At 32.4% G+C, this 14,538-nt stretch overlaps 1 protein-coding gene across 5 annotated transcripts in view; it reads left to right on the top strand.

Annotated features, from left to right (window-relative positions):
• LOC138179003 (uncharacterized) overlaps window positions 1-14,538 on the top strand; it is a 201,149-nt gene that overhangs the window by 168,808 nt on the left and 17,803 nt on the right. For 4 of the 5 annotated variants that reach the window (XM_069111396.1, XM_069111401.1, XM_069111398.1 and 1 more), the window contains exon 5: window positions 9,133-9,267. In XM_069111396.1, coding sequence (XP_068967497.1) covers window positions 9,133-9,267 — 135 coding nt within the window. The remainder of the gene's footprint in view (window positions 1-9,132; window positions 9,268-14,538) is intronic. The other variant, XM_069111397.1, reaches the window with a different exon arrangement.

Below are 14,538 nucleotides of genomic sequence, written 5' to 3'. Positions count from 1 at the left end.
GCGGACCGACTGGGATACGAAGCCAGAATATCTCCCAGTGGCAGATGGCTAGCCACTTCATCAACAATCTGTCTTTATATTGCAGAAACCTACTCGGCGTAATTACCAAATAAATATTCATAGTATCTATGTATAATTGCATATAGATGGTTGTATTACGTTGTCCGAAAAGTTTCTTTCGTTTGATAAGGAAATAATAAACGCACAATGTTTTTTATTTTATATTAGTTTATTGAATTATGCACGAACATAATAATAGAAATAAAACGAAATAGATCATACCTAATTCAATAAAATAATATAAAACAGAAATTGTTGTTCATCTATCATCACCTTATGAAACGAAAGAAACTTTTCGGGCAACCTAATATTTAGAGTGAAGGAAGATAGATGTTTCGATATAATCATGTAATGATTCCAATAAAAGTCAACGTAATTTTCTCGAAAGTTTTTCTCGAAAGAATCTACACTTTCAGCAATTTATTTTTACTTACAATTTACCTTATTAGGATTTGATAGTTTAAGCGAGAGATGAAAGTATGATTTTCAGACGATGCCATTAATTTCCCGAGTTGATTGTATCTAATAATAAAATTGCTTTGTTTTTTTTTTTCTTTTTTTTTCAATAGATTAAAATGCATCGAATAAACTTCATCAATCTGTTACGATTCCGTGACGATTCTAACTTTACTCGCGCATAGATTCTTATCGATCTCGATTCTACACTTGCTACGTCGTTCAAACGGTTGTTAAATTATTATGGGATGAAATATTTAAAGCTCGATAAAAAAAGAAATCGCGACATTTATCATACTGTTCGTTATGTGAAAAAACAATATGGGCTGTTTATTATTTATACTGTGATGCTCTGTTTAACACAAGGTATCGAAGATTGTTGTAATTCATAAGTGAACAGTACGAGGAATGGTAAAATTTCTTCGTTTGTTATTTTCGCACAATTGTTAAGTGTTTTCAAGGCTATTGATTTATAAAATGAGGGCAACGCGAGCATTTATATTTTATATGTAAATATATAACATAAGAATAATACTACGCGTTCGTTATTTATAGTACTCTGGAGAAGGGTTATAGTGATGGAAAATTGTAATAAAAAAAAAAGTTTCCAATTTCATCCAGTTTTCTCGCATACCATATATATATATATCAAGTAGAAAGTTTCAATTTTGTATTTGATTATAGCAGATCTAGGCTGATATTTTTTTATTTATCTAAAATTATTCTTTTTTCCAGTTGAAATGTCGTATTTGAATTATTGCTACAATGAATAATGAATATTTTAAACGCAAGTAGTAATGAAAACTTCAAAACACAATAGAATTAAGGACATGATTGTGAATTAAATATTTGTATTATAATTAGTGGATTCCAAATCACGCATTCAATTCAATTTATTTTATGCAAATTAATATAAAAATAAATTCGTGCTATTTGTAATTAAACGTAAATAATAGTAATGAAAACTTCGAGACATAACAGAATTAATAGCATGATTATGAATAAAATGTTTGTAATATAATTAATTAATTGCAAATTACACAATTAGTTCTTAAGTTTGTTTTTGTGCAAATTAATTTAAAAATAAGCTTGTGATACTAATAATTTTGACGCATATCTACGAATTATGAGAATGCATATAATTATGTATTAAGTGAGCTGAGAATAGTAATGGTGCGAGTTAAACTTTCTGAGAATTTTAATGAATTCATTTGCATTTACATAAATCGTATATTTCAGCTTCTAAAAATATCGTCCGTTTAATTCCACATTTAATTAAAGCACAGCTTTACTTTCTGACGATATACGTTTTTGTAATTTCAAAACGTATATATCCCACGTTTCTATAATAATATACGCGAACATTATTTTACGAAAAATACCAATGGATCCACTCTCGTCATTATAATAATTAATGTAATAATAATAATCAAATATCTTATAGTTATAAATAAATGTATAATATATGAAGTTGAACATTCCAACAACTCCTATAGTAAGATATATAGGAAGCAAAAAAACTGCTATAGAAAATGAAAAATGTTATAGAAAAGTCGAACATACAAATAGAACTTTCCAGTTCCCATTATACATTTGCCATTATGTACAAAATGGCAAAACTGTGGCATTTTCTCTTTTTCTCAAATTCTCCAAAAAGTATTAGAATATAATACACAGAAATACTCCGTCTCAAACAATACAATTGAGACAAATACCTTGCAAATGTCAACTTCCTGAGTCTCTCGCATAAATGGCGGAAATTTTCCCCAATCAGGTTTCTAACGAGAAACGCTAGGGCTCCGCCATCGTCGCAAAGGACGCGATTCTTTCGCAATTAAAAGTTTCGTTAACGAACTGCCAAATCGATACATCATTACCAGGATGGAACACGTCGGCATAACAAGTCTGCGAAGGGTAGTTCTCCATGCGGAAACTTGGCCAATTCGCCGCGAGAAAATGTATTAGCAGGCGCGCGGTTTATCGGCTACAATGCTACAACGTCGACATTCTGCCGTGCCACCACGTTCTGAATAATTCATAGCGCAGCATCTCGAAATGCCTGGTTTCCCTGTAATATATCGATAACCGTCCTCTTCAACCGACTGCTTGTCCCTTCTCGTCGTCTCCTGCAGACGGTAATCGCTATGGGATTCTCCTACCTGTCGCGGGAAGCGTATCGATCCAGTCGCGATGCATTGTTTTTCCAGACTGTTCCGCTGCTTCGGTCATTTTTCACGTTTCGAAAAATATATCGAATTAAAGGGAAGCTTTAAAAGCAGATAGTTGCTTCGTGCGATAATTTAACACGAAAATTCCATTAGATTTTCGTAGATAACAACACGGTCGACCCTCGAACACAGCGGCGGCTTTCAGCAACGCGGATTTCATTGTACGCGCACGTTTTTCTCACTTAATATTGTAGGAATTTCCGCGAACAGATACACACCGTGTACTTACTTATGTAATCTGTGTAGGAAACAGACACTTTGTAACAAACTTTACGGACAGCTAACGAGAAGCGTTTGAGAAGAAAAGGCGAATCGTCGTTGCTGAAAGACGATTAGCCGACAGACTATGTTCATATTATTTGCAGTTTTCGTGAGATCAGTCGCGTGAAGATCATCACAGTATAAATATAATATACGTATGAATAATGTGAGTGTATATTGGTTTATAGAGGGTGGTCTAAGAGTTGGACGAAAACACGTTTCGAACGTAATTTAATCAGCTTTCAATCGACCGTAAATTACAATACGAAAATGTTTTACTTGTATGAAATATCGAGGTTACTACTATTTTTTCGAACGAAATAATACGTTTTCCTATACTCCATTCAATGCATTTTTTTAATCCTCTGCAGGAAGGTATTAAGGTACTTGAGTCGGGAAAATTTAAGGTAATTGAGTCGGAAAATTTAACGTTGCGAAACTTATCGTATGAAAGACGGGGGAAGATAGCGTAATACCTTTTGCTTTTTATATTTTATGGGCTACTTTTTAGCTTTTATGCTTTCCTTGTCTTTCGTACGATAAGTTTCACAACATCAAAGATAAAACATCTTTTAAACTGATCATTTCTCCATCCAAGTACCTTAATACTAGAACTTCTACCACACGAGTCAAATTGTTTGGTTTTACAATTTTATTTTAAAATTCCTACTTCATGTTATATTTTTTCCCCCAATGATGTAATGACATTTGCAACGATAACTAAAAAAAATAATATAATGAATTTTATTTTGTTTTTTATGTATTCAAACTCAAAATAATTTTCTATCAAAGCTACTCATACCAATACCACTCAAAATGACTGATACTTGTCAAAGTGTAAAAGGATGTTGCAATCTGTTTATCGAACCCAAATTAATCAGTTTCCGAGTTTGGTACAACTTCCCACATGTTTTGAACATTTTTACTGCGTATTATCCGATATGACGGTATCAGTTATCAGGAAAATTCCGGATCGTTAACAATAGAAATGCCACACCAGCCAAAATGTCTGGTTCTACAATTTTATAAATGCGTCAACCCTTGTTTAGGGTCATGATCCCAGATGGATTAATAATACCAAAAATGTACTGCATAACACGGAATTCCTTCTGTAAGAAAGTAATAAATCAATAAATATAAAAATATTCTATTATCACGTATTTTTTAAAAGGTTTTTGGTAGAAATAGCTTCGTGTTAACTATCGGTAGTTCTAGTGTTAATACGTAGCTGTAGAGACTTAAAAAATACATATATAATATAACGATATATACAAAAATGTATCGTTCCATCTAAAAATATAGGGGTGACTTTTTATTAGAGGAGTAACACTTTTTTGAAATTATTACTATTATTGCGATTCGTAGCTGGTTAGAAGCTGATTAACTTTTGTTCGAAACGTTTTTTCCTCCGACTGTCGTAAATGCTGAAAAATTGCAGTCACTGATTTTTGGACCATACTATATATATATATATATATATATATATGTACATGTATATGTGTACGTATTTCCTCTTCCTTACACGTGGATGATTCTCTTAAAATCATTTTCTTCATTGTCCAACTTGTTTTCTTAGAAGATTACAATAATAACACATGTATGTATATATGTAGTATGCTTCATATACAAATACAGCTTTCATTCGACAACCGGACGTTACATACACACATTTACGTACATGGTTCAGTTTTTCGGGACTGCAAATTTATACGCGGATTTTCCTAGGTTGAAAATTTGTCCGAGGTGAATCGTAATTATCGGATTTTTCGCCACCACAGTACGTCCACTCGCGAGTTTATGTCTGCAATTTGTCTTTGTTTGGTATGCAGTCTCATATCAGTTACAAAGCACGGTTTAATTAAATATTTGGAATTTTAAACGGTAGAATCGTAGATTTAACCCTTTGCACTCCTTTGTCGAGTCTCACTCGACATTCTTTCAGTCCAACATTTTCGTGCAACGTGCGAAAGAAAACCAGGTTTGCATCCTGGAAATTGTTTCAAGATATATCGTACACTTAAAAATTTACAAAATACAACAATAGTGTGAATAAAACTGGTATTTAAGTGAATTTGTTTCTTCCTTTATTTATTTAAATTGTCTTGTTTTTTAGACAAAGTAAATTTCAAATAAAACACTTAAAAGCGTTGGGATCTGTTGGTAACGAAATTGAAATAAAATTCAGAGTGCAAAGGCTTAATTAAATTTCAATTAAACGAGAGAAAACCCATTGGATCGCGATGTGTTACAGAGTGCGTATGCATCACAAAAGTTTAAGCAAAGAATTCTCTAATGCGCCAAGATAGAGCGTGGAAAAGTCCAGTACGAAAGAAAAATTATTCGCAACTAAATACATTCTATGAGTGGCATTACAGTTACTAAACTTAGAACTAAACCTACGTGGTGAAAATGCATCAACTTTTTCGAACGTCTCCAGACGATGGTCGTAGAGATTTAATAATTGCAAATCTTCAACGATTTCAATAAAACAGTGTGGACGAGTTAGATAGGATTAAGAACATGTTATAATACTTTTGTGATCATAATTTTCTGAAACTGTCAGTTAAAATAGAAACGAATCTATAATTATTTCTTAAATATTAGCAGGTATTGTATTCTTCGATTCATCTAATTTTACCTAATGAAAGAAATGATAATAATAAATATATATATATATATATATTATTATAATTTTATATATATATGTAAATAGTAAAATCTTTGAAATATCGTCGCTGGAAAATTTGTTATTCGAAGCAAACATGTCTTAAAGAAATAATAAATAGTAAAAGAGTAATAAAAAATAAGAATGTAAATATTTAATATGATTCTTAAAATATTCAGCTAATGAACGTTCCGAGTGTAAATTTTTAAATATTCAATTACCCAATTGGCTAACCTTGAATCTCGTTATCAATTTATTCATGGACACATAAGTATAAACGTACTGGCGCTGCAAATTGCCGGACATTAATAATACATCGGCGCAAACGAACGTAATTAGACGCTAATAAAATTGTTTCACGTGCCTTTGTCGTCATACAGGTGAAAGACGTGACAAGGAGAATAGATTTTCACGATATGAAAATTATAATGGAACGTGTAAGGCCGACATATGCCGGGAAAAATATATACGTGAAATGCTACTACTTTCTCTCACATAATTCCAGTGTTTCCTATTGCTAATGATGCACTATGTGTCGTGTTTCAACGTGCATCAAGGAACCAATTACTTAAGAAAAATTGTTCGCGAAAGTGGCAAGAAGAGCGGTAAAAATTGTTTCTAGAGCGCGAAATATATGTATGTACTTGCATATTGCGTGCACCTTATAACGGCTACAAATATTTATAAAAACACTTCCGAGAAACGGTAAAAGAATGTGTTAAATTATCACCTAGCGTTACTTTTTATGTCGAATGGGTTTCATTTGATTTTAAAGCAAGTCGTATCTCAGACGTTGTGTGATATAATACTGTTTATGTAGAGAAGTGAAACGCTATTCTTCGAATAGAGACAAGATTACACTCTACATTTTAATAATTACTCTCGGTTGGTTTTCACATTGCAGATTCGTAACAACAACTGCACGCGATTCGTTTCCGCTTCCTAACGCGAAACTGTTGAAGTATTTACTTCGAGAAAATCTCTACACCTTTTCCTTTTGTATATCCGTGGCCTGGAGATCGTTGTTACAAAAAAAATAGAATTTAATGAAAAAAATTCAAAATAAGGAGAGGTCCATATTATTGTGCGCTTGAATATATAATAAATTTTGTTTTGCATTGCAAGATCTAAAGACAAAAGAGCTATAAGTAGATTTCTATTGCTGTTTCTTGTAGCCTTCAGCTAGAACTACACACCAGGTTTAAGTTTTTGCTAATGTCCTTTTGTTATAAATATATGAACCCTGTCATGGATTTTTCCTATTGTATTGTAACAGTGTAAGAGTGAGGATCTGTATCAGCGTACACTATACTTATACTTATACCTATACTTATTTCAAGATATTTTTCTATTACAAATTCATCCACTCGTTCCTCTATCAGTCAACCTCAGCAGAAACGATGGAACATTCGAACGCAACAAATACGAACGATCAGTCACAAAAGTATCCGTGCGAGATACAAGAAATCCTTTATATTCTTATATATATAATAAGATTTCTTTATATAAGACAATTTTATAATATACATTGTTCTATTTAAAATAATCTAATTTACAAATTATTTACAATTTACATAATTTACAATTAAAATAATACGGTTTAAGAGTAATTTACAAGTTAATTATATATTTTACATAATTGAATATTGGCGTCAAACTAGTTCGCATTGTGAAATCTTAAACTTTCTGTATTTGGCATGACCTATAAAAGAAACCTAATGGCTTAGTGCACTACAACTATGTAAGTAAATAATTACAAAAATGATATTAACAAATGATGTAACTTATCATTTTATAGTTAAGATTATAGCCATTATGTTATGAGTGCTAATAACATCTTTAAAATAAAATTTAAAGAAGTTGTTTTATCAATTTATAATTTATAAATTTTATTTAAAATAGATCACCTTCTTTAAACTTCGACCACACGACCCGAGGTTTTTTGAAAAGCTATTGGATTGGCAACTAAGTGATTGCGGATTGAGTCATTACCACCTAATGACAAAATCCACAATCACTTAGTTGCCAAACCAATAAAAGGATTAGTTGACTAGATGAAGTGCAACAGAAATTTGGAGAAAATGGAAATTGATATGAATGGCGATGAAGATAGTAAAGTCCACCTTGTACAATTTTTTTATCTTTTACGCGTCATCTAGTGAACTAATTCTTCTAGCTTTTCAAAAAGAGATCAAGTCTTTTGTGACTGTATTTTACATTTTACGCCTCAGATAGCTACAAACTATGCCTCTTCAATCAGACAGTCAGTAGTCAGATAGGAATTGGATGATATCGAGAGGAACATAATCTCGTGCAATTACATTTTATATGGACGCGTACAGGTGATATGCAGATGATTTACGTTCTTTTAAATGGAATCATAGAAGTTTGAATTTACGAATCGATTCGTCTTGAAACTCTCTCTGAAAAAATATCTATTCGTACGATAATCAATTCATATGGAAAAACTATTAATTTGCCAGATACTTTCACTTTTATGTTGTAAAACCTATCGTATGAAAAGACAAGAAAACCAAATACGTTTTCCCTTAAATTGATACCTTTCAGGAGCAAATTATACGTCTAATTTTTGTCCCATATTGAACCTCGTCAGACGTATATGAAATACCACATTTTGCCATTGAAACTATGTATATGCATGTAGCGTATCGCTTGATATTTCTTTTGCAATTGGCATTATATGATTAATCTCTGGAAACGCAATAAAAACGGCTTATATTATCATCCATATTTGCATAAATACATTTACACGACAAAAGCTTGATTTACATAAATCCTTTACATCATTTTGCCCGTTGTAGTTTCATCGTAAAATGCCAACCGAAGCGCATTCTCGTGAATGAATATAATAATTATACTTTGTACAATTGAATTCAGTTAGTCTCGCTGCCTGGCTCATGCCGATCACGTAAAAGGGAATTGATACTATCGCAATTTCATCGAAACTCTATTCTTACGAGTCTTATAAATAAGATACACATTGATTCGTAGACTTCTCTTTGATTCTTCGTAACTTCATTAACTATATATACTATAAATGCTATACTATGAATACTGTTTACTTTACTACACTATAAATAAAAGATACATTGATTGACAGATTACAGACTTTCTTCTTTGACTTTTCGTAGCTTCCTTAACTATATGTACCATAAATAAGATATACATTGACTTGTAGACTTTCCTCCTTGATTCTTCATAATTTAATTAAATATATAGGCACATACAGATACTTTAAACACGACGTGTGTAGAATTTGTAAAATAAAACTTTAATCGTCGTTTTGTTACTTTTTGCCTATTGCACGACATCAGCGGAGTAGAAGGCTGCCAACATGATTGTGTTATAAAAGATCTTTTATTAACCGATACGACCAAGTAAGTTAAGAGGTTCTTATTACGTTACGGGTTTAATTGATGTCAGCGAATCGATCTGTTTCAGTAGCGGGATGGTGCAAAGTGTTGGTGCCAATTTATCTCCGGACCAAACATTCGGATCGATTCGATCGCTGTCGGTGACGAGGGAAGTCGCCAGTTTTCCTCTATCAAGAACGCCTACGCCGCCTCCGCAACGCAGGTAATTTTTCTTCATTTGCTTCGTTCGCCGCCACGGCGCGTTCAATAAATATCGCTTTACTCGAGCGTAACGCTTCCATCACGAGGAATAGCTATGCCCGTAGGATGTGTGAGATAAGCCCAACTTTTAAAAGATATCCAACAAGATACTTAAACATTATGGCTAAGCAGGTATTTTATCAAATGCGGCATTTTTCATCGAATCATCGTATTTTTCTACCATTTTTCTACGTATACTCGAGGAAAATATGGAAAATAATGGAAAAATTGCGCGTAAAGAATTATTGAAGTATAAAAAGTTTTGATATTAATGTTTTAATATTTTGCACATTCTTCAAATATTAGAAACCTCTTTTCTAAAGCGACGTTGGAATATACAAAATTCGAGAACCGCAGCGACCCGTCGCTATTACTTCTATTATTATTTCATTTGATTGTGAAATGTTTCTAAAAGATTTCTTATCGTGATTATGTGCAATTTATTAACTACGAATCAGATTTTCTAATAAATGGAATGAATCTAATCAGTGTAATATCAGTATAAAATATGTAACGTTACATTAATAGTTGGAGATCTATGGGCAAATATACAACGTAGATGCAGTTTATGCGTCGTTAAGACCTACATAAAAAGAAAGTTATTAACCTTTCTACGTTCTTTCGGTTATTTCCGAGCTAATTGTATTTTTCTAACATTATAAAATACCTTCAACTTGGACAAAATATGAACAAAGTTTTATTTGTATGCAGAATTTCTCGTTTCAGTCTTATGTTATCCCTTTTGAACTTCTAATACTTTTCTAATTTTCTTTTCAATGACTCTCTATCGTTCTAAGTGTTTTATTTAAAATGCACTTCATCAAACAGCTGGTTGATAGGAAGCAATTTAAACAATTTTTTTACTAATGACATTGAATATGTAATATTGCTTATCTAAGTACAAAAAAATAATACATATTTAACCTGACAATTTAAAAATATCTAGTACGACAAGAAATACCTGTGAAAAAAATTAATTTCGAGTTACTCGACAATGAAGTTCAAAGAGTTGAATCTCTTAGGTACGACGCACCACTATGGTGGCTCACTTTACTGACTCATTCGCTCCGTTTGAACTAAATGATCTTTTTTATTTGTCTTGCGGCGCACTTTTTTTGCCCTCGCAACATTTTATAACAGTGTTAACGATATACAGACAGAATATATAGTTTGTGTTTTTGATACGCCAGTATCAATTGTTGCTTCTCGTTAAAATAAATATACCATTGTTAGGTGCTCTTTTTAACATGCCGATCCGTATCTTTATCATTTTTTAGAATCTTCCATCTCAAAATGTAGCTTCAAAATAGAAAACGAAGAGCAATTTGAAAAACACTATCGCGCTATGAGTGTAAAGATTGTGACACATTCTATGTGTCGTACAGTGCTTTAAAATATATCACACTCAATTGTAATATTAATTATTAAAGTAAATTATTTAAGTTAAATTATATGCATCATACCTTTAAGAAAAATTATAATTTAATTATCAAAAACTTCCTTCCAATGTGCTTGCGTAGAGAACAGCATTATCCGTCACATATTGCAGTGCTGTATCGTTTACACGTAATTCTCGTCAATCTCTGCCGTACAGAGACACAACCAGCAAGACAACAGCGAGAAACAACAAACAAAATTCAGCTGTACCTAAGAGGTTAACAATATTCCAAATTCTTTTCGTTCGACAAAATGAGAAAAAGATTAAAAATGTAAAAATTCGTGGAACGTGGTAGGCTTAAAATACTGACAACATGGTTTATCAGTGGACATGTTTCCCATTTAACTTTACAGTACCAGAGGACGTAGATTTATCGGTAATTTGTTATATTGAAGTCTACTTACATCGTACACGCGGTCGTTAACGTTGATTGTACTTGGTTATTCGATAGCTTGGCCGCATTCCACGTGCTAGAATATTAGCCACGTGCAAACTCGAAGCTCGACTCGTGGCCAGTGAAGTGTACGTACTCTTAACGGTATATCAAGATTACTTACCTCCATGAATTAGACGTTCGTGCCATGTTCCTTCTACTTACGTTGCAATCTACTCCACCTTAAGTGTTTATTTAATAATTATTACGAATCAAGAGTTTCTACGTGTTAACGATCAAATGAAATTGTACATGTGACGCAATTTGAAATTACTCAGTGTCAAATTGTGAAATTGAGATCAACTGACTTAAAATTGCGCCGGTATTAATTATAATCAAATTCGGCTTAAGCGTTTATCTAACAATTATTACGGACAAAGAGCTTTCATTAAATTTCAATTTCAAGACCAATTTGAGATTGGAAATCAACTAGCTTAAAATTACGTGGGTATTAATTATAGCATTTCATTCGTATCACATCTTTAAATGATATATTTAGTATCCTTTCAACAGTTGTTCGCCAATTTCGACGTACTTAATTTTCTACAGGAACGTTAAAGACATTGATACAATTGTTTGTTTCTTTCATACGAATTGCTCGACTGTCGGAAGTATTCGAGAAATCGTGAGGACTGATTTTTAGACGACCCTGTATAACTAAATGAAATTTATTCGCTAGAGATCCTAATATGGAAACCTGTCATTGGTGCGATCACTATGTTTTTATGTATGCAATATGCATATGTGAGAAGTGAAAACAAGAGCGTGATCGATACAACGATATCAAAGGAATCATACATCCACAATGCAGGCGGTATCATATTTTATATCGCAATAATGTGTCAGATCGGCTGATCTTTCTTTTCTAATCAGAGAATCGTCGTCCTGTGTTAGCTATATCAGATATAGTAATTTCTTGGCAACTTTTTTAGAAATTTTTCTGCAAGAAAGTTATCGAGTTATTCGAATTTCGACACTTTTTGATATCACCAAGTACAACGTAAAGTTCTATGTAAAGATTATAGTAATTGTCCAAGTGATGAATTGAAAGGAAAAAACACCATAATAAATGAAAGTCGAATAACTCGTCTGGAATTTATATATAGTCAACACCTAGAGTTTATCGAAAAAAAATATCACTGAAGCAGTAAATAAGATGTTTATAGGGAAAATAGTGGACAAGCGATTTACTTTAGATGTAGGAAATTTATTTTTATTTCACCTCGCTTTTACGAGTAGAGTAAACGAGATTTTTATTTTATCGCGTTTATTTACTTTTTAAATAGTTCGAAGTAGGTAGTGGCGTAGTAAAGAAAAATATTCGTGTCTTCTGAAAGAAACTTCTTATTTATACTTGATGGGCGCTTTCTTATAAACGATATAAATCCTAGGAAAGCTTTCCCTTTGAGTAAAGTTAGGAGCTAGAAGTAAAAGTTCATCCGTTCCAACTTTAAAGCGTAAGACGCAACGTGAAAGCTTTCCTGTACCCTCGCAACATTGGTAAAACTATTTTTAAAACGAAGTTACACGCTTCTAACTTTCCGAAAGAAGGTATTACATTTCGCCATGTATATTTCTCACCGTAAAAATACCAGAAAATCTATATTTAGCAGACTTCTCAAGGCATTCAATTCAATTCAATCAATTTGCCATGAATAATTCTCTCACGTATCTCTGCTGTGATATATTCCCATCTGTAACTTTTACATTCTGAAATTACAAACTTCTTTTTCGTTTATAATTTGCCTGTGAAAGATAAATTCTACTTTTCTTTAAAATATCGTGACTCGCGAAATTGTTTGATTACTTATTACACAAGACAATTTTTATGAATGTATTATGTGTGTTATAGTGTTGCGTTAGTACTGCAATGGGACACGAATCTCAAAATTACGTTAATACTGTTGAGGTTTTATATCTCAAAATAGAGAGAGCAAACGCAAAAGCAAGAGCAAATGAATGTATCATAGAAATTCTTTATTCAGAAATGTTAGAAATTACCATTTCCACTGGTTTCTATCCTGTATGATAATGTATTGATAGATGGATTTATTACAGTAGATTAAACAGAAAACGATGATTATTTAACTTGAACTTAATGCAGTAATGTGATATCACAACTCTCGATTAACGACTCTTCACTCTTCACTCTCCGGTGGCTAACTGAACGATCAACGACTGCGATACCGAAATACATTGATAGCCGTTAGGCTTAGGGTCGGAAGTTTTCCGACCATTTCGACTTTTGTGCTTTATCGTCCACATTGTCTGCATGTGGGCGATCTTTTCGCGGTACTATTGGGTTGGCAACTAAGTAATTACGGATTTTGTCAATACCACCTAATGACAAAATCCGCAATCACTTAGTTACCAACATATAATAGAGACAAAAGAAGCCGCTGTAAAGAGAATCATTGTGCCAAAAATTAAACACCCATATTAAAACTTGTTTGAATCTATGGGATCCAACTATGGGGAAAAGCGAGTAATTGCAACATAGAAATTCTTCAACGATTCCAATTAAAAACTCTAAGATCCTTAATAGATGCATCTTGGTATGTTACTAACGAAACAATACATCATGACCTTAAGATACCAACAGTTAAAAAAGAAATATCCAAATTCAGTAATAGATATAACATAAGAATTAACAACCACCAAAACCCACTAGTTACTCAATTACTTGACACGAGGGATCAGATCCGCGGGCTAAAAACACATTACCCTCTAGATTTAAACATTAGATTCAGCTAGAACCAAACATACGATAATCATTTATTGTTCACGTTATAATACCACGCCGGAATAATTTACCTATAATTCTCAATGAGAATTGATTGTAAAATACTTCCAAATAAAAAAAGAAAAAACTAAACACTAGAGAAGATGTAGAGTTTTCCTAGAAATGAGACCCACTTCGACAAATACCTCAATCAATTCGAAAATACACATAAAAATTGCAGAATGTTCACTACAAGTAAATATATCTTATGTACATGTATATTTATGTATATATTTCAATATTTTAAAGTTTCTGCCTTGTTTTAAACTATAGTGATAAAATCATGATACTCGTATCTTCAATACGATATTCACGTGGTTGTAAAGTGTTTTATAGAAATAAATTCAAATACGTACATTCTCGTGGTACGAGGTATAAAGCAATTCATTGAAAAATTCAGTCACGTATTGATGCTTCAACAAATACAAATTTGTATGTAGGTAGGTTTATATGCGCAACTCGCTGTAGAATACGGATTGTTTCTTCAATGATATGCACTAGTATACTTGTAATTTTTTACGTGACCGATACGGCTTGTGCTGCATGAGAATCCACGAGGCAATAAAAAGGTAACATCTGT

The sequence above is a fragment of the Bombus flavifrons genome, chromosome 4 (genome assembly GCF_040668555.2).
Source record: "Bombus flavifrons isolate JBK064 chromosome 4, iyBomFlav1_principal, whole genome shotgun sequence".
Lineage (NCBI taxonomy): Eukaryota > Metazoa > Arthropoda > Insecta > Hymenoptera > Apidae > Bombus > Bombus flavifrons.
Note: the sequence above shows the minus strand (reverse complement) of the source record. Positions and strands in the feature narration are given on the sequence as shown.